The 23,144-nt window shown below is 35.1% G+C and overlaps 1 protein-coding gene across 3 annotated transcripts in view; it reads right to left on the minus strand.

Moving 5' to 3' along the window:
* Nucleotides 1-102: 102 nt before the first annotated feature.
* Nucleotides 103-23,144, minus strand: part of Nlg3 (Neuroligin 3) — a 197,420-nt gene continuing 174,378 nt past the window's right edge. For all 3 annotated transcript variants that reach the window (XM_081978889.1, XM_081978890.1, XM_081978891.1), the window contains exons 7-10: nt 8,355-8,506; nt 6,039-6,148; nt 2,795-3,085; nt 103-1,189 (exon numbers count right to left, since the gene is read on the minus strand). In XM_081978889.1, the coding sequence (XP_081835015.1) occupies nt 690-1,189; nt 2,795-3,085; nt 6,039-6,148; nt 8,355-8,506 (1,053 nt within the window). In that variant the 3' untranslated portion in view covers nt 103-689. The remainder of the gene's footprint in view (nt 1,190-2,794; nt 3,086-6,038; nt 6,149-8,354; nt 8,507-23,144) is intronic.

Here is a 23,144-nt window from a genome sequence, read left to right on the forward strand (position 1 = left end):
TAAAATTTGGTAAGATTGGCTAAGATTGGAGTATGATGTACACCTGGATATTCATCTTACACTGGTTTATTAACCTTACAATACATCGGTTAATAACACACATTTCTATTACTGAAAACATTTTTATTTTTTAAAAACTACACATTCGCCCTTAATAATAATTAATAATTACCTATAAACAGTATGAATTATTTACACATTTATCTACAATCAAATAGTAAAACGTTGTTTCTCGCAAACATAAATCACTGCAAAATTAAACACAATTTGCCCGTGGTAGTATTTCAATTAAAAATATTATTTGCGTACAAATTAAACTTAATCCCCAATTTCAGCAACGCGTTTATGGAAGTGCAACAACAATTGGTTTACTATTGCATTGGCGACTGTTTTAAAGTAATAATAATTATTTAATATTGGAATAAATTTTAAATTTGGGTTTTTAGAAACGTAATATAAGTCATCAAATCATTGGTCAAGAAGTACAACATACAACGAACATCACAACGTTGTAGTGCATCTTTTACGTAACTATAATTAACTATATACAGGATGATACCAATAGCATGAATGACCGTAAATAACGTTTCGGGTTGAATAAAAAAAGTGTTTTTTTTTTTAGAAAAAACCTTATTTTTACAGTCTTATCGCGCGAATTTACAACCGAATCACAAATAAACGTCCTCTTGTCACACGCGCAATTCTTCCATCGTACTAGTCTGTTTTGCGTTTAGTTGGGTGTTCTTCTTTGTTAACGTACCCGTATTGATCAACTGTATACTATGCGTCAACAATGGTTGACTTTCCTGTCTTGTACTCAGTGTATTCACCTTCTGATGCCTGGGTAGAGTAGCGTTGTTCTGAGGTAGATCGGCAAACTCTGGAGGGGGCATCTGATGATGGGTATGATGATGACCCAATATGGTTGCGGGATCTCCTTTCACACCAATAATACTGGATTCCAGATCGCCGCAAATATTGTTAGGCATCTGCCCGTTTTCATTGCGTTTTTTGGGTTGATGTGCCCCATTCTCGTTCATTCGAGACTTGTCGCGCTGATAATATACTCCTGCAAAGATGAGCACATTGAGGATCAATAGGGAACAACCTATTGCTATGGTAACGCTAAGGGCGGTTGAGTAGGCTGCAAAACCGTCTTCCATTGGATGTTGTGTTGTGCTGATACCACCTGAAATACAAAATCCCATCAAATGGGTATCTAAAAAATATATAAGTATAAAACTATCATAGGAACTGTTAACACAGTATTTAAAGTGACAAATTCTAGGTGGTGATGTGATGATTTGATCTCCCATGTGGCATGTTTTTGTTTTATTTAATTGATTTTTTGACACTGATCTTAAGTATACATAATACTCGTAAGTATCTTTGAGGCTTTTCATCTCAGATCTTTATTCTGAACCCTACAGTTCTTGATTCTAGTAACAGATTCTCTGTATCATAATTAGGAAGAAACTTTTATATAAATTTCTATACAGGTTTGGTAGATAATATACCTTATTAGAAGTTTTTGGTAATCAAAATTTCCTAGCTACTAAACTGTGTTCAATTTAGAGAACACGGTTCTGCCAAATCGTTGACACGACGACATTTTTCTAGGAGTTCATTGGTTAGATATTCATTTATTATAAACAGAAAACTTGCTAACAAAGTTATCCAGAGAGATAGTGTAGGCTCAACTGCACTGGGACTCCGTGTGATATAAGTAGAGAAGAATTCTATTTATGGACTATATTCTAGGTGTCGGACATTCTATGTACAAAGAACTAGAAAGTCAAAACATGGCGAGAATTGGAGACCTTTAAGAGGTGCCAAATTGCTTTTTGGTCTTGACACATTATGATTTACGTAAATGCTACACATCTGTACATTTTTGTAATTACATAAGTGACAATTGAGACACATATTACATTTGGCAAATTGACAAACAATATTCTATTTGTTGCTGTAATTTAATATGGATTTTAAGAGATACACTTTCAATAAAAATGAGACAAATACTTCTTGGGTAATTTAAAACATAACACATTTGTTTGCCTTGATAGCAGATAACGTTCGAAGTAGTTCGAACCAAAATTGTCAGTTATTCTTCTTTCTTCAGATAAATTAGTCTTTATCAGGAATTTTAAAGGGTAAACTTGTAACCTACAGTGTACGACGGATCAAAATTATTCCAAAGTATTATGTAAACAATATTGTTCCAACATTGTTATATTAAATTTAAAAAAATGTTAAAATGACAAAGTGAAATGTATTAATACATACAATTAGTTGTAATGGGTTAATTACATATCCCAATGGTAAAATTTTCTTTCATGTCATATTTATTTTACAAACTGAGAAACTCTTTTTAAAGTAAATTGCAATTTTGTTGCTAATCTACACAACCGAAAATAGTGATGTTGCCAATAATGTATCTTGTCTTAAGTCTTTACATTTAAAACACTGTGGTAAGCAACTTTTTTCCAAAATAATACCAATTGTTTGTTATTAGGTACATTTTTGTAAGTTTTTTTTTTGACTTTCTGGATAAACTATATTATAGTTACATATTATAAAAATATTAACAATTTCAATAGAACAAACCAACTAGACCACAATTACAGCTAATTCCATTGGTGGAACATAATAATTCTAATGTCTAACACAAATTAAATAACAAACCTATTTATTAATTTATTATTATTAATTAGTGTTTCAAACTCTGTTCTATCGTATATGCTTCTCAGGCTATTTGTATTTGGATTTTATTAATAAAAACTAAATCACTCACCCAGTTCTTCCACTCTTTCAGTAGAGTCAGCGGCTGCTCCATCTACAGTAGCTGCGAGAACAGACGTTCCATTCCCAAATAGTGTCTTAAACTCTGGCGGTGTTTCGGTAGTTGGAAGTTTCCTAGGATTTAAGGACGGAAGTTTAGGCAGAGGTTCATCGTCTTCGTTTGTCAACTCATGATGTGACACTGGAACATCATCTCCACCTGGTTTGTGCAAATCGGGTACCAGGTTAAGCCAGAACGACAATCTGTGAGCTCTGTAGTGGTTCTTTAGTTTAGGTTTTTGATCTAGAACAAAAAAATATGTCACTCTAACACTTTGGAAAAGTTCAGTACAAGCCTCGAATTTTAAGTGGAGTCTAATCATTTATTGAGATCACAGTTCTGACGACACACTCACGCCTTCTGGTATTTCAACTTTCATTAAATTGAAACGTTGCGGTCAATTTGAAACGCAATCATGCGATTTTTATTTTATACATACGAAACATAGCAATCAGACGGTTAATTGGAATTCTCCTCTCGACGTCGGGGGAGATATGGTGGACATAAATTTGAAAGAACCATTGTTTCCCTCCACAAAGAGATTTATTCAGTTAAAGCACCGAGATCGGGAACATTCGTCTCTTTGATTTAATATAAATCGGTGAGTACTGGCCGCCGTTCGATAAATCTCCATTTGCCTTAGTATTCCGAATTCGTGTCGTAATGGGACAGGTTTTACATTCAGCAGGAAGGGGTACGGAACTAGGATAAATTACGTTAAGGCTCAAATTGGCTTTGACAATGGAGAAACATTTTATGGCCACTCGAGGATTTTCTTACTGATCTCCATAACGTTAACCCATAAATTTCGTTATAGCCACGTCACATTATGGCATATTGCTTGTAGAATTTTACCTGCAATTTCAAATAAATTATATTGTGCTGAGGTTTTAAAAGTAGTTTCTAGAAGAAGCCGAAAGAATTTCCAGATTTTACGAGATATCAACAAAAGTAACAGGAAGGTTGAACGAACCATAAATTAAATATATAAAAAAAGTTTTGACTTTAATAAACTTAAATATAATAATGCCCATAGTTATGTAACTCGTATCCAAAGTCTCTGTAAGTTATACCGAGTATCATAGTAATGTGCTGGTAAACAAAACTGTATAATCTTGCAGAAACAAAAAGGAAGAAAGGAAAGGTTGATTAGTTGTTTTTATGATTAAGCCAATACACCCATGTAAAAGAAATGGGCGTACAAGGAGGCGTACAGGAGATATATGAGAAATGTCTAAGAAATAATTGGTGTAGTAGTAAACCAGAGATGATGAGAGGTAGAGAAAGTGAAATTTGAAAAAGATGAAATGATTTGGTAATGATAGAATACCAATAAATGAATCAAATATGTATGGTAAGAATGGCGGGAAGTAATTTATGGTGAGTGTTTGAAAAGGTCAAAATTCACCAAGAGAGATGAATGTGGGGTGGTTACCCAAGGACAGTGGGGGAGGCAGAATAGAAAGAAAACCCTTCATATGTTGGTAACTGCGAGATTAATGAATTGGTGTGAAAGACAAGATAAGATGAATAAGCGCCAATACTGTGTCCTAAGACAAAGGGAAAATCGATTGGTGAAAGGGAAAAGAAGAATAAAAGTAAGTAAATCGTTTTGGTGGACACGTTTGACTTCAAGAATGCCTTCAATGAAATGCAAGAAAAAAATTGGGCTATGGAAGAGCATGTTAAATTTTAAAAAAGGGATGTCCATAGAGTTCCAGCATGGAACCATCTTCCATCTCCTTTGATTGAGACAAAAGCAAACTTCTGTCCATTGGTTTCACTGATTTTCTATCTCCTCCGCATCAATTTTCCGCAAAAGAGATAGGAAACCAATGGCTGGAAGAAAGGACAGGAAAGGTTCATAATAAAAGTCGAGCTAAACAGGGGACTGTAGGAAAAAAGCTGACGAGATCAAGAAAGAAATCAAATGTAGTAGATGGGTACTATAGAATCGTGGGCATATGAAGACAGTGAGAGCAGAACTGGCTTCCAGTGGTAGGGCGTTGCATAAATAAAAAAAGTAGAGTAGATATAGCAAAAGTGAGAGCCCTAATGGAGAAACTAGTTAACCAACCAAACCATTATTAAATAGGGCTTAGACTGATGGGTTCTAGTCTGGATCTCTGCAAGCAAAACCTAATCAAAAAACTTCTCAGTCAGTTATGAAGAAATTAATACTTCCTTCGAGAGGAAGTTTCTTAGATAGCTGGTTTAGACAAGAGTTAAACCTTGCCCTAAATGCTTGGTATTTTTTGGCATGTTCCATTAGTGCTTAAAATGTTTCTTAAATCATCTTTGATGCAATGAGCTACCCAGACAACTCTGTTGAGAATGGCTAAAACGGAATTGGTAAGAAAATTCCATTACGTAGGAGAACTTGTAAAGAATTTCCCATCAGGCATGTTTAAAAGATGAACACATCAAGAAATACAACTTTGGGACGATGTTTTCCACTACGGGTTTTTACGCAGCAAAAGAGAATGGACCAGTTTATCCATCTAGGAAAGCACACCATCAATTGGTACGCGGATGATCTACAATCTCGGTAGGAACGCACCTAACAAAAGACGCCCATCACGTTAACCAGACTTGACAGAGTGCGACTTTTCATTTAAGATTACATGAAACATCTTGTGTATGCCACTCCAGTTGATGAAAGAACGGCTAAAGTTTTGTCCAGGCACTTTACTTTTTATCTTGTAATAAGGAGAGTGGTCTATGAATTTAAAAACAAAAAAATAGTTGATAAAAAAATATTAGTTCTGTCAACCTTCAAAGTTTAAAACATTAGTATCGAAACATCCTGTATGATAGATCCAAAATTCAAAATCTTACTTAAAGGATCTATAATAATATGCACTTAACTTTGCTGCAATATTTGAACCAAAGCCTTTCTTTTCCACTTATCAAAACCGTAATAACTGTACTATATAACTAACTAATCGCATATACTAAAAACTATAACCTAAAGCGAAATCTGGACGGTACCGTTCCGGATTTACGAGCTAAAAACAGTGCAGGCGGCGTACATTCGTCTTTTTGTTTCGACATAAATTAGAGAGTAAGTGCAGACCATAACATAAATCTTGATTTGCCTTAGTATTCCAATCCAGGCACGGCAGAACGTGGTCGGCGCAAAAGCGAAAATGATTAGCTCCGGAGGAGGTTTTGCCATAAATTCACTTATACTCACCTAAATTCAGATACTTTTTATGCACATCCTCATAAGCGGTCCACTCCACGTTCTTAAATCTCGCCTTATCTTGCCTGGCATGGTCGATTTCCTGCTGCTCGTTCGGATTCCTGCAACACGTAAATTTTCCAAATTGGCTTCAATCTCAACTCGGACAAGCGTTTTCGAGGCAAACGCAATTACGTTTAAACGATAATGGTTGCTTCGGTAAATTGCTCAACGATGTTTCGACAAAACGGGTAAAGGGATATCGTAAGCTAATAGTTATATTTATGAGGTCGTTCCTAAAGTAAATATAAAGCGAACAGCCAATTGCTAAGCCGAGTATCTTGGTAAACATGCCCGTCTCGGTTACTAAACAGAGCCTTGTGTTCTTGTTGTCGGATTAACTAAACATTACTGTTTGAGGTGGTGTTGTGTAGAGGAATATGTGGTGTAACAATGTTGTAGTCACGTTCAAGTGGGCTTAATGCATATTTAATAGCATCCTCTGGGCCGCTAAGTTATTTAAACTAAAGCCAAAGTGACCATGATATCAATCTTGCTTGCATTGCGGAGACTAGAACCTGTGTACTGCAATTACAAGATTAATGATGGAAGCTTTATAGGTACTAGACTGCTGTTCTGGAAATGCCCCTCTTTGGTTCCAATCCATTAATTTTATGTCTAAACGCTGTGAAAATTGTTACACTAAAAGCTAATAATTTTAGTAAATTCAGGGGTAAATTGCTCAAAACAGACACTATTTGAAATCCTTCAAAATATAGACAGACTAGGGTTGAGAGTTTTGTAAAATAAAATTGCCAGATTAAATAATTGTAATGCAAGAAAACAAACTTAAAGGATTACACTGAAATATTTATTAATGACAAAATTGATGAACTAAATATTTATCTATCTAATATAACTAAGAAAATTAAACGATCTCTGGCTTACAAAACTATTATGTAATCTGTGAAGAAGATTTTGTCAGAAATGACAGGGGGTAGGCAGTCAGTTGTCTGCGAATGACAAGACCGAGTTTCTGCATAAAATCAAATCTAAATTTATATTTTTAGATAATAGTTTTTATGATATTTGGTCGTTTTTAACGTTTTGGCCTCTAAAACTCAATAAAATGACTGCAAATAGTCCGGTAAGTTAATTTTCATGATATTTGACTGTTCTTGTAATTTTTTGCTTAAAAATAGACTAGAACGACTGCAAATATTCCGGTAGGACAGTTTTCGAAATAATTGACAGTTTTTTTATTAATTTTAGTCAGTTTTCATGATATTTGACTATTAGTAATTCAGTTTTCATAAGATTTAAAGAAAATCTATATTTTTTGAAAAGTAACCAACATAACCTGCTAAATGACTTACTATTATGAAAAGACGTCACATTAGCATAGAGTTCAACATTAAAACAACAAATTTTTAAGCTAGGTTAGGTCATTTTGTTTTCTCTCTGGCAAAATTCTACTACACTAGTTTTCAGTAGAGCTTAAAAATTTGATCAGAAATATTTAATTAAAATTTCGTAACTTTCCTAATATCCACTTTGGAGATTCAGTCAGACCTTAATATTTTGATTTCTCCATTGAAGCTTTGTTGATCACACAGTGTAAAATCAGTGTGGTGGATGAAGTTTAAAATTATCCAGTTCACATTTTGTTGCCCAGCTAAATCTCTGCACAAATTGGAAAACTAAAATTAGTTCTCGGACCCACAGAAGTCATAACCAAGAATAATCCACTAAAGAACTTTAAATTTAAAGCTAATTTATCCGGGAGTAATAACAAACTTCCCACCCGATGTGGCTCCAATAGGGTTGAAAAATCGATATTTTCGAAACTTTGCCGTTGAAATACAGTGGATTTTCTTTTTATGGCTTTAGGTCAAATAGATGAGCGCTAGGAATAGGATACGTTTAAACTGGAAAGAAATGACGTTAAAGTTTCTAGTAACAGAGATTTTCCGATGATTGAATAAGAAAGTATTAATCCACTGATAAACGACTTCGGGAATATCAAGAAGGACCAGATTTGAATAAACATTAATTTTGCGTTTCTTCAGAAACAATCTGGCAAACTAATCTACCGCAATTTATATAAATCCCCTTCGGCTAGAGGCAAAAACTACTTTAGTGGAAAACGGGCTTCAAGGATAAATGATTTCCGATTATTTATATCCCTCTCCGTTTCTGGTGATAAATTACTACCACTTATCTCCACCTATTGGCGGAACTTCATATTCAAAACTTCCTTTTCCATCGCACCTGTTAAATTAATTTACAGGACAGATTCCGAAGAACTTAGGCTTAAGAACTACTTACCCGGTCCTGGCAAAATTGCTCCAGTAGATCATAGTCGTTTCAGAGAGAATTACTTCTGATTTAGTGTAGTTCCTGCCGAAATGCATGAAACCCCCGACGAGGGGGGCACCGAACAAGTAGGGCAGTTCTTCTCCGTGGATACACCCCTGGCGCTGTAATTAATTAAGGAAACTAATGAAGGATCTTGTTCGGGATAAAGTCCTTAATGTACGGGGCAAATTAAATTTCGCTTACGATTGCGAGGGCACACTGTCGTAGGTCTTATGGATATTGATAAACGGGATTCTTCCTTGGATTAATCTGATTATGAAAGGTTGAGATCGGTTTCGTTCCTCACTTTTCATAAAACGTCCACTTCTTTATTGTTCAAAAGGTAAGCTAATTATATCCTCCCACACCTTACTTTGTATGAAAATTTTGCTCTACTTTATAGGTTATTTACAACATGTAATTTAGTCTTTCAATACTTAAAATCTACTTCTATTTCGGTGTTTTACTTATTTTTGTTTAAAGCAACGCAAAAAAAAATAACAAAACCACACAAACAAACCCATACCAAAACTGAAATTATAGTAACAGTGAACCTGTGTGAAATCAAATTTTGTTAAACATAAAATGAGAAAATATATTATAATACTGCGAGTAAACCAGAAAAAGCCATTTTAATCTCGATAATAGATATTGCTTTTATAAACGTTCGATTTTATAATGTGACTGATTGAAAATCGTAAACAGTATTCAAATATTTTGAAAATAGATATTTCACCACTAAGCCTTAATGGATGAATAATAAAATTGTTTAGTGTCCCGAATTAATGACCGTTATTTAACAAAAAAAAAACAGAATACATTAACGAATAAATTGGATACACAAATGAAGCTCAGTTCTTCTAATAAAGCCAAGAGAAATAGTTTTGGGAACTGGAAAATTGTGCCAAAGCCAACGTAACATTGTTTCATCTTGTCCTCTGAAAAATTAATGGAGATTCGCCTTTCCGGACGACTTCATCAATGGCAAAAGGGACGACTCTCCGGGTGGCCAATTAATTAAGAAGTTTAATAAAGAGCTCAGAGGATAACTGGGTCGTTTTAAAGGCTCTTGGTAAATGAAAACTTTCTTGGTTAGTCGCATTTTTTGTTCTTTTGAAGTAATCAGTGCTATTATTACTATTACTCCATTAGACTTACTTATTTTCTTTGTTTCTGTCACCAATAGATTGTAAAAAGAACAGTTAAGCAGAAGTAGCTATAATTTTGAAATTAATGTGAACTCTCGAAGTGGTCCGTGATTTACACTTGGCAAGGAAGAAGAGAAAAACTAGAAGATTGTTGATTGTGTAACACAGTTATTTAATAGAGGTGACTGGATTTAGGCCAATATTAGATCTACTAGGCATTGTTTTAACAATATGAACTAATATACAAGTAGTACAATACAAATTTATTACCTATGGAAAGAAAGTGGACGGACAGTTAAAGTTATGTAGTTGGGTACTCAATCCTACTTAACAAACTTGTATACAATGACATTAGAGGAAACTCATCAGAAAGTTTCCTTGGAGCTGCTCTCTAACACGGATCAGACAGGTAAGACAAATACCACTGCAGAGCACTGCTACAAAATTCATAGGCTTCCAACTTACAAAAGCAGCAAAAAAAGTAAGTAAATACAAAATTAAATATAGGCCTCTCTTAAATATTCCGGTTGTGTCAGTTCTGAGCTTTTTGTAGCCAGTTGCCAACTATTGTTCTGACATCGTCTGTCCATCCTGTAAGTGGTCTGCTTCTACTCCTTTTATCAGCTCCTAGTCTTCACAATTTCATTTTTCTGGTCTACCGTCCATCAAACATTCTAGCCACTTAAGGCATGTTATGCGCCCGATAACATCCGTGATTCCTCTCCTTCTTCTTATATCCTCATTTCTAACTAGTCAGTCTCAGTGACGACCCTTCCATTCTTCTTTGGACTACTCTGCAAGTTTGGATGCTGTGGCCTGGGTTAAGGAGAGTGTTTCGGCACCATAAGTCATAACTGGGAGCACGAAGGTTTTCATTTTTAGATATTGAAATGTTGCTCTTGAAACTGTTTGACAGAGCTCCATATGCAGCCCATGCCAAGGTAATACTTCCTTGTAGTTCAATGGTTTGGTTATCTCTGGCAACTTAGATTTCAGGACCTCTGTCGTCGGCAAATTGCAGGTGGGTGAGAGCATTTCGGTGTTAATACAATATATATTCCTGTGGTATCCCAGTCCCGAAGCTCTGAAAGCAGACATAAGTCTGTCCCCTACAATCTTATATAGTATATCAAAAGCAGTCATTACAATCACATATTTAATAGTTTTAAATATACCGCAATTTGTTTCCACGAGTTACATTATATTACATTTTTTAAGTTGTACTTGAAAAGTCTGACTGAAAGAAAACAGTCAGCTCCAATATATACATATAATAAAATATGTTTTATATCAGTTTCTTCTCCTCTCCGTTAATATAGATTTTAAAATATCTAAACAGCCTGAAGAGAAAAGCAAATAGATTTGATGGTGCCTCCATTACATAATAAATTGTTGGACAGCGGCAATATTTCTATTCCCTTATTACCAAGAATATATACAATTCAAAGTCTCATTTAACTGGAACATAATTATCAAGCAAATTCTGCCGCCAATATCGTCTCAGAGAAGCTACCAAATTACCAAACCGCGTTCGTTGAGTATATGCATCTAGAGTAGTATTAACATGTCTATTTTCAACTAGACAATCTACAACTTCCTTTAAATGAAAATGGAATTCCTTTATAGATAACCTTTCTGAATTGGACTTTCGTAAAATTATGGTAAGCACAAAGTGATTAAGCACATGGCAATATGAAAGTCTGAAGTATTTATTATTACAGTCACTATACAAGGTGTTTGAAGATATAATCGAAAAAATACATCTGATGTTACAAAAACAAAGAAAAAATTTGAAAACTAGCATCTTATGTCATGAGTGTCAGTAAATAATAGAACATGACAACCCTTTAGTATCGGTGTTTGGTAAACTAGATTATTTATCTTCTAAATATACATTGATTCAAAACAAAAACAATAAAGATGCAAATTTTTAATTACCAAAACCAACTTAACAGAGCTAGTTAATAGTTCGTTATTAATATTAAATGAGTTTCAAGCAAGATATTGAATTACCTTAAGGTGAACGAACTAATGCTCTGCTCTGAAGCGTTAATGGTCATAAGATCCAAGCATTTCAGACACTTTCTGCATTTTAACACTAATTAATATTTACCTACTGAAAGCGGCGTTTAAATTTCACTATTTAAAAGTCTTCTCCAGGTCGTTTTCAGACACATGTGGGACTTTTTCGGCGGTAAAATGCAGAGCAGTTTACAAAAAGACAAAAAAAGCGGTCGCTCTGAAATTATTTCTATCCAATTACCGAAGTTCTCTATTTTTCAAATTTGGAGCGGGCCCTATTTTGTTGCCGCCAGAAACGCTCAAAACACGATGACAAAATAAAAGGAGCAAATCTGCGCAAAACGGAGGATTTATCTCATGTTATGTTGCTGTTTCGGTCTTTTAGCCTTCTATTTACTATTAGAACTAGTGCGATTTGATAGACATTATTAAGTTTTATTAGCAATACGGGACACAGTTCCTATTTCTTGAGAAAATATTTATTAGATTTTACACAAATAATGATAGAGCTCCTCTGGGAATTGAAAATAAATATTTAACCAATCTGTTAAGAAAAATTGCTGAGAAGACTTGGTTACATAGGGACAATTTAATTTTGAAGGTATTTCAGAAAATGACGAATATCGTCTAATAGATAGATACGATTTTGTGAGGAATAACAATTGATATTTCCGGTTAATAAGGAAAAATAAAATTTTTCCTTATTACAATTCCTTACAAGCCAGTAATGCTAAAATGTCGCCAAAAAGACGGTTTGAGTAATGCTAGATTGCAGTTTTTCTAATCCTATTATAGAGCCAAAAATGTCAAAACTTCAATTACAGACGTGTAAGAGTTGGATATTGTTTAACTGGTAGCAGAATGTTCATATAAATGACACTTTATAGCTCTGGATTGATTCAGATCTGACAATACTGCCCCGAAGTTTTCACTTACTAGACTTTTTATTAGGTTTTCCGTCTTTGTCTCGCGCATACACGTATCAATGTTTCTCTGTCAGACACGGTTATCTAAAACTTTTAATATGAAGCCTGCTATAGGAATAGTATTTTCCCATTGTGAATATTTCAAAAAAACTTTTCTATTATTCAATCGGAAGCTGCATTATATCCGATAACAATCAAAAACTTATTACGCTTCAGGTAAAATCAGTCCAGGAAAACTTTTTCAATATCCTTTGTAAAACAACGGGCAACATTGTAGTTTCTTACTTTTACACTCAGAAATTTGAAACAAGTTTTGTTGGGTTTTATTTGAGCGTTCATTATTGTAGAACTGAATTAAACGGCTCGTAAAGTCAAACAAGGCAGTGAATTTTTTGAGGAAGTTTTTAGAGCTTACGATGCGATTCGAACTGTTTTGAGATTGATTTATTGGCTTTTTGCTGATATAAACAACTTTAATTTTAATGTTAAATATAGTCCTGTCTCTAATTTATTTGTTGGCATCTCCTAGTGTGATTTATTCCTTTTTCTAGCCTGTTAAATTTATGACATTTTCTGTTAATAATTTTCAACTCTATTATGGCTCTGCTCCCCAAAGGCAGTCCGCCAGCAATTAAGCTGTGCACCAATAAACGCAACATTAAAATTGTTAATAGAATGTTGAAAAAAAAGTTAATGAAATATAATTATTCAATTGAAAATAATGTGAACCACTCAGTATCAAATTAGTAAATATTAAGTAAATAGTCATTATTAGGTTCGAAAGTTAATTTATACTGAACACGCTTTTAAATAGATAGTAGATTGCATTAAACAGTTATATGCACATAAGCAAATTACATTATTAACATGTGAAATAATCACATATTTATTGATAACATCCATAAAATGCTCTATAATGTTTTGAAAAAACTCTTCTTGTTGAGAAAGTTAATAAATACCACCAAAAATAAAAGAAAACAATATTAAAGAATAAACGTTAAATGCAAATAAGAAAACAAAACGCAGATAAAGAAAGAGAGTATCAGACAAAGTTAAGTCACTTAACATGAAAGATTTTCGGAAATGCTGATCGGATCGGAGTTAGTTCCTCTCTCATCATATCAGGAAAAGTCCAGGTGTATAGTCGTCTGTCTGGTAACTCATAGAAGGTGTTTGTTATTACCAAGTCATGTTAGGATGCAAATACACTGAAGGTTTTCCCCCTTACGTTTCTAACGCCAAACCCGTGAAATCCACTGTGTTTCGTCTTACGTCTACCATTAAGATAAGCATTTCTTGTTTAGGAGTTTCTTTATAAGATCTTCCCTAATATGAGAGTTAAATTTCGGCGTCTTTCGACTCTCAATCGCCATTGGTCCCTATCATTCCATAGGTCCTCCTCTAGTCCTCACTCTCATTTCTTTGTCAATGTCTTTTCTCTTCCTGTCTTCGGTCTTCCTGCAGGGGTCCCAGTAAGTATTTGATTAGGCAATCGTAGTTCCTCCATTCTTTAAACGTGTTTGTACTACTTTTCTTTCATTTTTGAATTTCCCGCTGCTCTTCTTCATATGTTCATCTCTGTTGCCTCAAGTATTTGTCGTGTCTTGTGATTTTCTGGTCCCACAGGATGCTGTTTAGCATAGAAAGCGCTTTTCAACTTTTGATGTTTCTATCTTTAATAGCGAGGTCTAAAATTCCGCTATCTGAGATCTGTGTTCCTAGGAATTTGTAGGTTTGGCAGGATTTGATATTTTGTCCGTTCTCTAGGAACAGGAGATGTTGACTTCTAGACAATGTACAACTACGTAAATAAAATAATGATCAAAATTGCCCACTTTGTTGATAAAACTGTTGATGCAGAAAATAAAATACCTTGAAATCTGATAAAACAAACGAATTTAAAGTTCTGGAATTGAAATGGCCGGACATAACAGATAGCCTGCCGACAAAATGCACAAATACCGAAACTTTAAAGACCAAACCAATTCGAGAAGATCCCAAAGGCAAATGTATTTAATTTACTCGAGTGTCTGCACTTGCATTTATCACTGAGCGACAAAATGGCGTTTTGCACGGTCGAGTAAATGAACGGAAATAAAAGAAGCAGATTTCGCGTAATTTCCGCTATCGGACTCTACGTCACCACAGCTTTTGTTGGAAAATCCCAGCATACCGTCTGAATTAAATATATTTTTTAATCCCACAGAGATGTGGTAATTTTCTTAACACAGTATTAGCAATTACTTTTTCTGAAATAGAATTTATTCTCAATTGATGGAGTACTAACGAATGCTCTTGATTAAATTAACTCTTGATTTTTTAGAGGAAACAAATCAGTTAAAACACCGACAAAGGTTGGGTGGCACCAGAATGTACGTTGTAATCGAGTGTACGTTGACGTTGCGTTGGTCTTCTTGTAATTCTGAACAAGATTTAGAAGCTGTTCTTATTTTCTTAGTTTAGATGCGCTTAGGTTCGGCCAAAGGTGGTTCTGCGATAAGGATCATTACTCATATTGAGAGAGATCAACAAAACCAGAAATGTTATAACTGTAGTGAAGGAAAGGAAGATAACGTATGATATTTCGCAATACTAAGTACGAATTATTGCAGTTAATAATAGAAGGGCCGAAGAACCATATGTTCCAACCGCTCTTCTCCTTTCCTAAAATCCACAATACAAGTGTGTTACGACGCGAAAGTGATAGACAAAAAGTCACAGTGGCAACCCCGCGATCCCGACTGAGAAGAGAGAGACGGGACGTGTGTGTGTGTGTGCCGCAAGAACAGAAGCGATACGACTTTCGACAAAAGCAACAATCACGCGTTTACTATTTTTCACGTTCTTATTTCGTTAAATAAACCAAAGTTTGTAGTTAACAAAGATCATTTTTTTTTTGTACACATCCACGAATCATAGTGGTCCTTCGTCAGCCAGATTCCAAATTGAAGTTTGGAGAATCAAGCAAATTGCATCGAAACAGAAACAGAACCAAGAAAAGCAGCCATTTTGTACGTCGATCGCCAAACCACAATCAACAAGAAACAAAAGGTGAGCGCCTGTATCCTTTTAATCATTCCTACCGTACTTATTTTGATAATCGTTAGAAAAACGTTTACATCGTTCGCCACAGTTTACGTTATTTTTTATGGATTTACACGTTTCGACCTGAAAATAATAGCAAAGTGTACAGTAATTATCGCGAATTTACACGTCCATTCTCGTATTTTAATTACGTCACGAATCTCGATTAAGTTTAGGATTTATTCACGTTGCAAGAAAAGGGAAATTTGCAAATTTCACACCCAGGCAGTACTCGTATATACATTTGTTTCGAATATTCTCGTTTTGTTTAAAATATCTCGTCTCGAATCATCACGTGTTTTATTTTTGTGCTAAATAAGAATGCCAAAAGCAAAAAAGCAAACAATGCAGAGTTCTAATTCAACAGAGTCGGTCGACACAGACATTTTGGAATTAAGGCATGCTCGTAAAGTAATATGTCAAAGATTAAATCGATTTAATGATTATTTATCGAATGCTATTGATCGGTTTCAAACGGAAACTCGGCTTAAGAGCGTGGAAGAAGATTTTTCAGAATTCGATAAAATTCAAACCCGTTTAGAATTTTTGTCGAATGAGGAACAAATTAATAGACTTGACACGGAAACTGCTTTTTATGCGGCTATTTCATATGCAAAAAAATATATTGCAGATGCAGACAAAGTTTGCAACCTCTCGGTAAACAACTCTTCTTCCTCTCCTACCACGTCATTATCGTCACAGTCGGCGCAGGCGCACATTTCGCTGCCACAGGCGGGCGCTGTTGCCAAACTCCCAGACTTAGGGTTACCATCTTTTTACGGAAACTATGAAACATGGTTTAGTTTCAAAGACATTTTTGACTCTTTAGTGGACAATAGAACCGACTTAAGTGAAGTAAATAAGTTTTTGTACCTAAAGGTATGCTGTAAGGGAGACGCGCTAAAGTTAGTAGAGTCTTTAGATGTAACCGCCTCAAATTATTCTATTGCCATTGCGTTATTAAAAAAACGATACGAAAATAAACGAGCTATTATTAATTTTCATGTTAATAACATTCTTTTTAATTTACCAATTGTCCATAGGGATTCGCCCTTGCAATTAAGAAAATTAATAGACATGGTAAATCAGCATATCTGTGCGCTACAAAAATTATCTTTACCAGTTGAACAATGGGACACGTTGTTAATTCCACTAATTTTGCATAAGTTAGACAGTAGCAGTATTCGAGAATGGGAAAGCAAACAAACTAATGATTCACTACCAACACTAAGTGAATTTATTGAATTTTTGACAAAAAAGTGTTGTACCCTTGAAGCAATAAATCATGAATTTTCAAAATTAAACGTAAATCAAAGCAAATCACGAGATCAAGTACATACAAAACTTCCATTTAAAGGTACCAGAAACTATTCGAATAACAATTCTCACGCCAATTTAAATCAGCAATGTGCATATGGACTTACTGACAGGAGTGATAAGTCACAGTCTGTAAAATGTAATTACTGTAACGAGAATCATTTTATTTATCACTGTCCCAAGTTTTATAATTTAAACCCTTCAGAAAGGTTTAATGAAGTGAAAAAGCTTAAACTTTGCAGTAATTGCTTAAGAACAGGACATTCAAAGTATGATTGTAGATCTGGTGGATGTAGAACCTGTAATCAAAAACATAATACATTACTACATATTGACAGAGGTTTTTCGCAAAATTCAAGCAGTCAGAATAATGTCAATAGGACACAGACAGATAATTCAGGGGAAATCACGGATGGAAACACACGACAACTTCGAGAATATGTAGCTTCTTCTGAAGCTGGGCAACATGCAATGCTTGCTACTAATCCTAACGATATAAACCAAGTTTATGACAGTTCGATTCTGACAAATACCAATCAAGTTTCAAATTGGAAAATAAACGAAATTTCAGGCGAGTTGTCGTATGTTGCGTCTCACACTAATCAAGTATTATTATCAACAGCTGTCATATTGATAGCGGATAATAAAGGACATTGGCACGAGTGTAAAGCATTACTGGACTCAGGTAGTCAATCTAATCTGATTACTAAATCACTTTGTAGCAAATTAAATTTGCAACTCGAAAACATTAACTTACCACTTTCAGGTATTAGTCAAAGTCTAACTCGAATAACGCACCGTGCAAAATCTTTCATAAAGTCTCGCTTTAATCAATTTCAAGCAAACTTGTCATTTCTTGTATTGCCAGTCATTACTGAAAAACTACCACTTACTAGATTTGATGCTTCAGCAATCATTTTTCCAAAAAATATTAGATTAGCAGATAGTACTTTCAATGAACCACAGGATGTTGATTTACTTTTAGGAGCAGGAATATTTTACGATTTGTTAATGACAGGAAGAATTAAACTCGGAGACAAAATGCTAGGATTACAAGAAACTCGTTTAGGTTGGATTTTGACCGGTACTTTAAACTTTTTGGATTTTCAAAAAACAGTCTGTAATTTTTCCGCACGAACAACCAATAAAACATTACAAGAAACTTTGAGTAAATTTTGGCAGCTAGAGGAGTTACCTAACGAAACGCATCTTTCAAAAGATCAACAATACTGCGAAGACTATTTTAAAGAAACGACAACACGGCATTCGAACGGTACTTTTATTGTAAAATATCCATTTAACCAAAATCAAAATTCTCAACTTGGCAATTCAAAAACGACGGCTCTAAAACGTTTCTATTATTTAGAGAGAAAGCTTGGTCAAAACGCGGAATTGAAGACGGCTTATTTAGATTTTATGCGAGAATATGAGTCATTAGGACATATGAAGTTAAAAGGCGAACTAGATTCGATAAACATTAATGATTGTAACTCATATTTTCTACCCCATTCAGCTGTTTTGAGGAACTCTTCTACTACAAAATGTCGTGTAGTATTTGACGCCAGTGCAAAAACTAGTTCAGGTATTTCCTTTAATGACTTGATATTAGTTGGCCCGACTGTACAACCAGACTTGTTCTCGATTTTATTAAGAATGCGCTTACGTAAATATGTATTAAGTGCTGACATCAAAATGATGTATCGTTGTATTCTAATCGATGAAACTGAACATCGTTTCCAACAAATATTGTGGAGATGGAATCCGGAAGAAAAAATTAAAGTTTATAATTTACAAACTGTCACATACGGTACTTCAAGCGCACCTTTTCAAGCCACACGCTGTTTACAAGAGCTAGCATTACAAAACAGAGCTAATTATCCAAGAACATCAAATTTAATTGATCAAGCATTTTACATGGATGACTTTTTAGCGAGTTTTGATAATGAAACTGAATGTACAGAAGTGTATCAAGAACTTTCAGAAATTTTGGCTCAAGCAAACTTTAAACTACGAAAATGGTCATCGAACAATCAGTCGTTCTTAAACAACATTTTGCAGTTAAACGGAAATAAAAATGAAGACCATTTAGTTTTGTTTCGTGATAAAAAACAACTAAAAACGTTGGGCATTTTGTGGGATCCTGTCGATGATACTTTGAATTATATAGTTGACGTAAAATTTAGCTTAAATAAATTTACCAAACGAACGATTCTCTCAGCTATCTCTCAAATTTTCGACCCGCTTGGTCTTATAGGCCCTGCCACGATTAAAGCAAAGCTATTAATACAAAGTCTTTGGAAGCTAGATCTGGATTGGGATGACAATATTCCACCAGACCTGGTTGACAATTGGCTTGAATTTTCATCTCAGATTCAACACTTGAATAATGTAAAGGTACCAAGACACGTGACGTTACCGAACTCGACTATAGAGCTATACGGGTTTAGTGATAGCTCTGAGAAAGCATATGGCGCATGTATCTATATTAGTTCGACCACTCAAACCGGTGAGAAAACCATTACCCTTTTAACGGCTAAATCCAAAGTAGCTCCTGTGAAAAAACAGACACTTCCACGATTAGAACTTTTAGCAGCTCACTTATTGTCTAAACTCATGAACCAAATCAAAAATATTATTGACTTACCGATTTGTCGAACAACTTATTTCACCGATTCGACCATAGTACTAGCATGGCTAAAAATAGAACCTCAAAATTTAAAAACTTTTGTAGCTAATCGGGTTGCAAAAATAACCGAACTTAGCGACGTCACAAATTGGAGACATGTAAAGAGTAAGGAAAACCCGGCAGATATCATATCACGAGGGCTAAATCCCAAAGAGTTAGTGGATAACCACATGTGGTTTTACGGACCTGACTTTTTACAGATCGACCGTCTTGACGTTGAGCTCGAAGATAACTTAACAACCATAACTGATAATCTTCCAGAGTTAAAGTCAAACGTACAATTTACGAACAATAGATGTGCAGCTGTAAATTTAAGTACTGAGTTACCAATCAATCCAAGTTTCAACGACTATCTGTTCAACAAATTTTCTAGTTTAACAAAACTAACTAGAGTAGTTGCTTACATTCTCAGGTTTAAAAATCGATCCTTGTTGAAGAAAACCTATGAATACAACACTCTTACTGTAGACGAACTTGACAAGTCTTTATTGGTTTTGATAAAATTAGTTCAACATAGCGTGTTTAAGCAAGAGTTAGTAGATCTCAAACGCAAAGGAATGACAAGCAATACCAGCAAAATATTAAATTTAAGTCCATTTCTTGATTCAGAATGTATAATTAGAGTAGGAGGTAGACTAACAAATTCAGAATTAAAATACGAACAAAAGCACCCTATTATACTGCCATATAAGCACAGATTAACCGATTTAATAATACGAGAAGCACATTTAAAAAATTTGCACGCTGGTATTCAAAATCTTTTATCTATCATACGTCTGAAGTTCTGGCCTATTAATGGAAAAAATGCCGTAAAACGTATAATCGGATCATGTCAAGTATGTTATCGAGTCAACCCTAAACCGACAAATTTCTTAATGGGTTCTCTTCCTCGCTCAAGAGTAGTACCGAGTAGACCATTTTCCAAATGTGGGGTGGATTATGCCGGACCTATTTATGTAAAGGACGGAACTCTAAGAACAACCAAGCTAATTAAAACGTATATCTGCATATTTGTTTGTTTTGCTACTCGAGCTATGCATCTCGAGCTGGTAAAAGATTTGTCAACTTCTAGTTTTCTGAATGCATTAAAGAGATTTTATTCACGACGAGGTAAACCTCACGACATCTACTCGGACAACGGCTCGAATTTTGTAGGCGCAAACAACTATTTTTTAGAGTTGTATGACCTAATCAACAAAAAAGATCACAATGAAAGCGTGACAAAATTCTTAGCTGACAGCCAAATTCGTTGGCACTTCATACCCGCGAAATCACCCCATCTAGGTGGGCTTTGGGAAGCTGCTGTGCGGTCTTGTAAATTTCACCTTCGGCGCGTATTAGGCAATTCATCTCTAAGCTATGAGGAGATGTACACTCTGCTTGTGCAGGTTGAAGCGTGTCTAAACTCGCGTCCCTTGGTACCAATTTCTAACGATGTCAATGACTTTTTACCTTTGTCCCCCGCCCATTTCCTAATAGGCGACTCACTGTTAAGTCCACCGGAAGAAGATTTAAAGGATATGCATATTTCACGGTTATCCAGATACCAAAATTACAACAGTTGTTTCAACATTTCTGGAATCGTTGGTCCCGAGAGTACCTTGCATTTCTCCAGGTCAGAAACAAGTGGAACACCAAAAACGACCTCAGAAGTCAGCTGCCAGTTGGAAGTTTAGTAATTCTCGTTGAGGACAACCTTCCCCCTTTAAGATGGCCTCTAGCAAGAGTGACGGAGCTACATCCCGGTTACGATAATGTCATTCGAGTGGTCTCAGTAAGGCTGCCCAATGGAACCATTACCAGACGATCCTTAAAGAAGGTGTGCATTCTCCCTATGCAGGACGAGCTGGTTCAATGCGAAGAAAACGCTCAGTAAGGAACAATCGATTTCGACAGTTCAGTGCGTGTTTTTTTTTGAAAAACTTTAATTTTTCAACGCGGGCGGCATGTTACGACGCGAAAGTGATAGACAAAAAGTCACAGTGGCAACCCCGCGATCCCGACTGAGAAGAGAGAGACGGGACGTGTGTGTGTGTGTGCCGCAAGAACAGAAGCGATACGACTTTCGACAAAAGCAACAATCACGCGTTTACTATTTTTCACGTTCTTATTTCGTTAAATAAACCAAAGTTTGTAGTTAACAAAGATCATTTTTTTTTTTGTACACATCCACGAATCAAAGTGTCATCGGCATATATGGTTATTGGATCAATTAACTATCATGTTTACCAACTGGCACTCAGTCTTCTCCACAATTCTTTATTAGTTTATCAAACTTATTCTGTAAATAGTTCAACATATTTTGAGTGTATACAACATCCATCTTCAGGGGATAAACGGGGATATGCACAGCGTCATTTTATAAGAGGGGATAGTATAACTACTGTAGTTAGTGCGTTTTTTTTTGGAAAAGGTGTTCTTTGGAAAGCTCCCACAGTTTTTATTTTATTTTTCATTGTAAAGCCTATTTTAAAACCTCTGTTACATATACCCTGACCATTAAAGCTACATAAATAGTTATCCTCCGGTAAATCGTCGTTTCCCGTTCCTTATACATCATTGGTACTCACATTTCTAAGCAACTCCCTGAGCCTTCAACCCATCAAAAAAAACTGAGAGATGTTTTTTTGAGTAACCTACTCTACACATCATGAGACACCCAGAAAAGTACGACATTCTACATCTTATAATACCAGGGTAAGATTAATAGTAGCAGACAGAGAACTTTCCTTTTAAAAAATAATTGAAACCTTTCTTTGGAAAAGGGTAACAAGCAAACAGTAGAAGGAAGAGTATTATAGTAAAACATTTGCAAAAAATTGTCTCCTCACACTAGTTGAAGACCTTTTGGAATCTTCCTCTTTATCCGTAGATGAAGATGGATATGCGCAAAATATTTTTGATATGTTTAGCTAATCATGCAAAATGCGTGCACTTGGAATGCACGAAGACCCATTTTCAGTGCATACGCTTTCAAGCAGATTTGCATTCGGTACAGTCAAAAGCAAGTAAGTCGAAAAAGCTATTATACTATAAATGAAGTTTCATAGAATTGTTTATAGATAGTGTAAGTTACAAGTATTAACAACCTTCTACGTATATTCTCCCACTTTTGTGGTGCAAAGGACAAACAATAAGTATATTCTATTACTTATTCTTCATCCTACTTTATTCTCATTATAACAATGAGACAAATAATTGCGTAGCAGATGCAAAACATACCTATGGATAATCCTTACAAAATGATAGAACTGATAATAAATGATACTTAGTTTCGGTGGAAATTAATAATACAAAATAAAACAAAAGCTGAGAACGACGTTAGGAAGAGATAAGGTGGTAAAGCCGCATCCCGTCGTCGAAACACAAAGAGAATAAGGGCTGTGTCAACAGATAACGACTCGTTAAAAATGCTTTTTGCTTCCGGCGGCTTAGCGAATGATTATTTTTACGGAGTTTTTCGTTTAGTTGACACCCTGAGCTGAGCTGGGGAGAGTCCTTCAGATGGATGTAATCAATTACACGTATTTTCTTCAAAAATATGCCTAGACATGAATAACTAACTCATATTCAGGGT

Source organism: Ips typographus, linkage group LG4 (genome assembly GCF_016097725.1).
Source record: "Ips typographus isolate SLU linkage group LG4, UJ_Ityp_2.0, whole genome shotgun sequence".
NCBI lineage: Eukaryota > Metazoa > Arthropoda > Insecta > Coleoptera > Curculionidae > Ips > Ips typographus.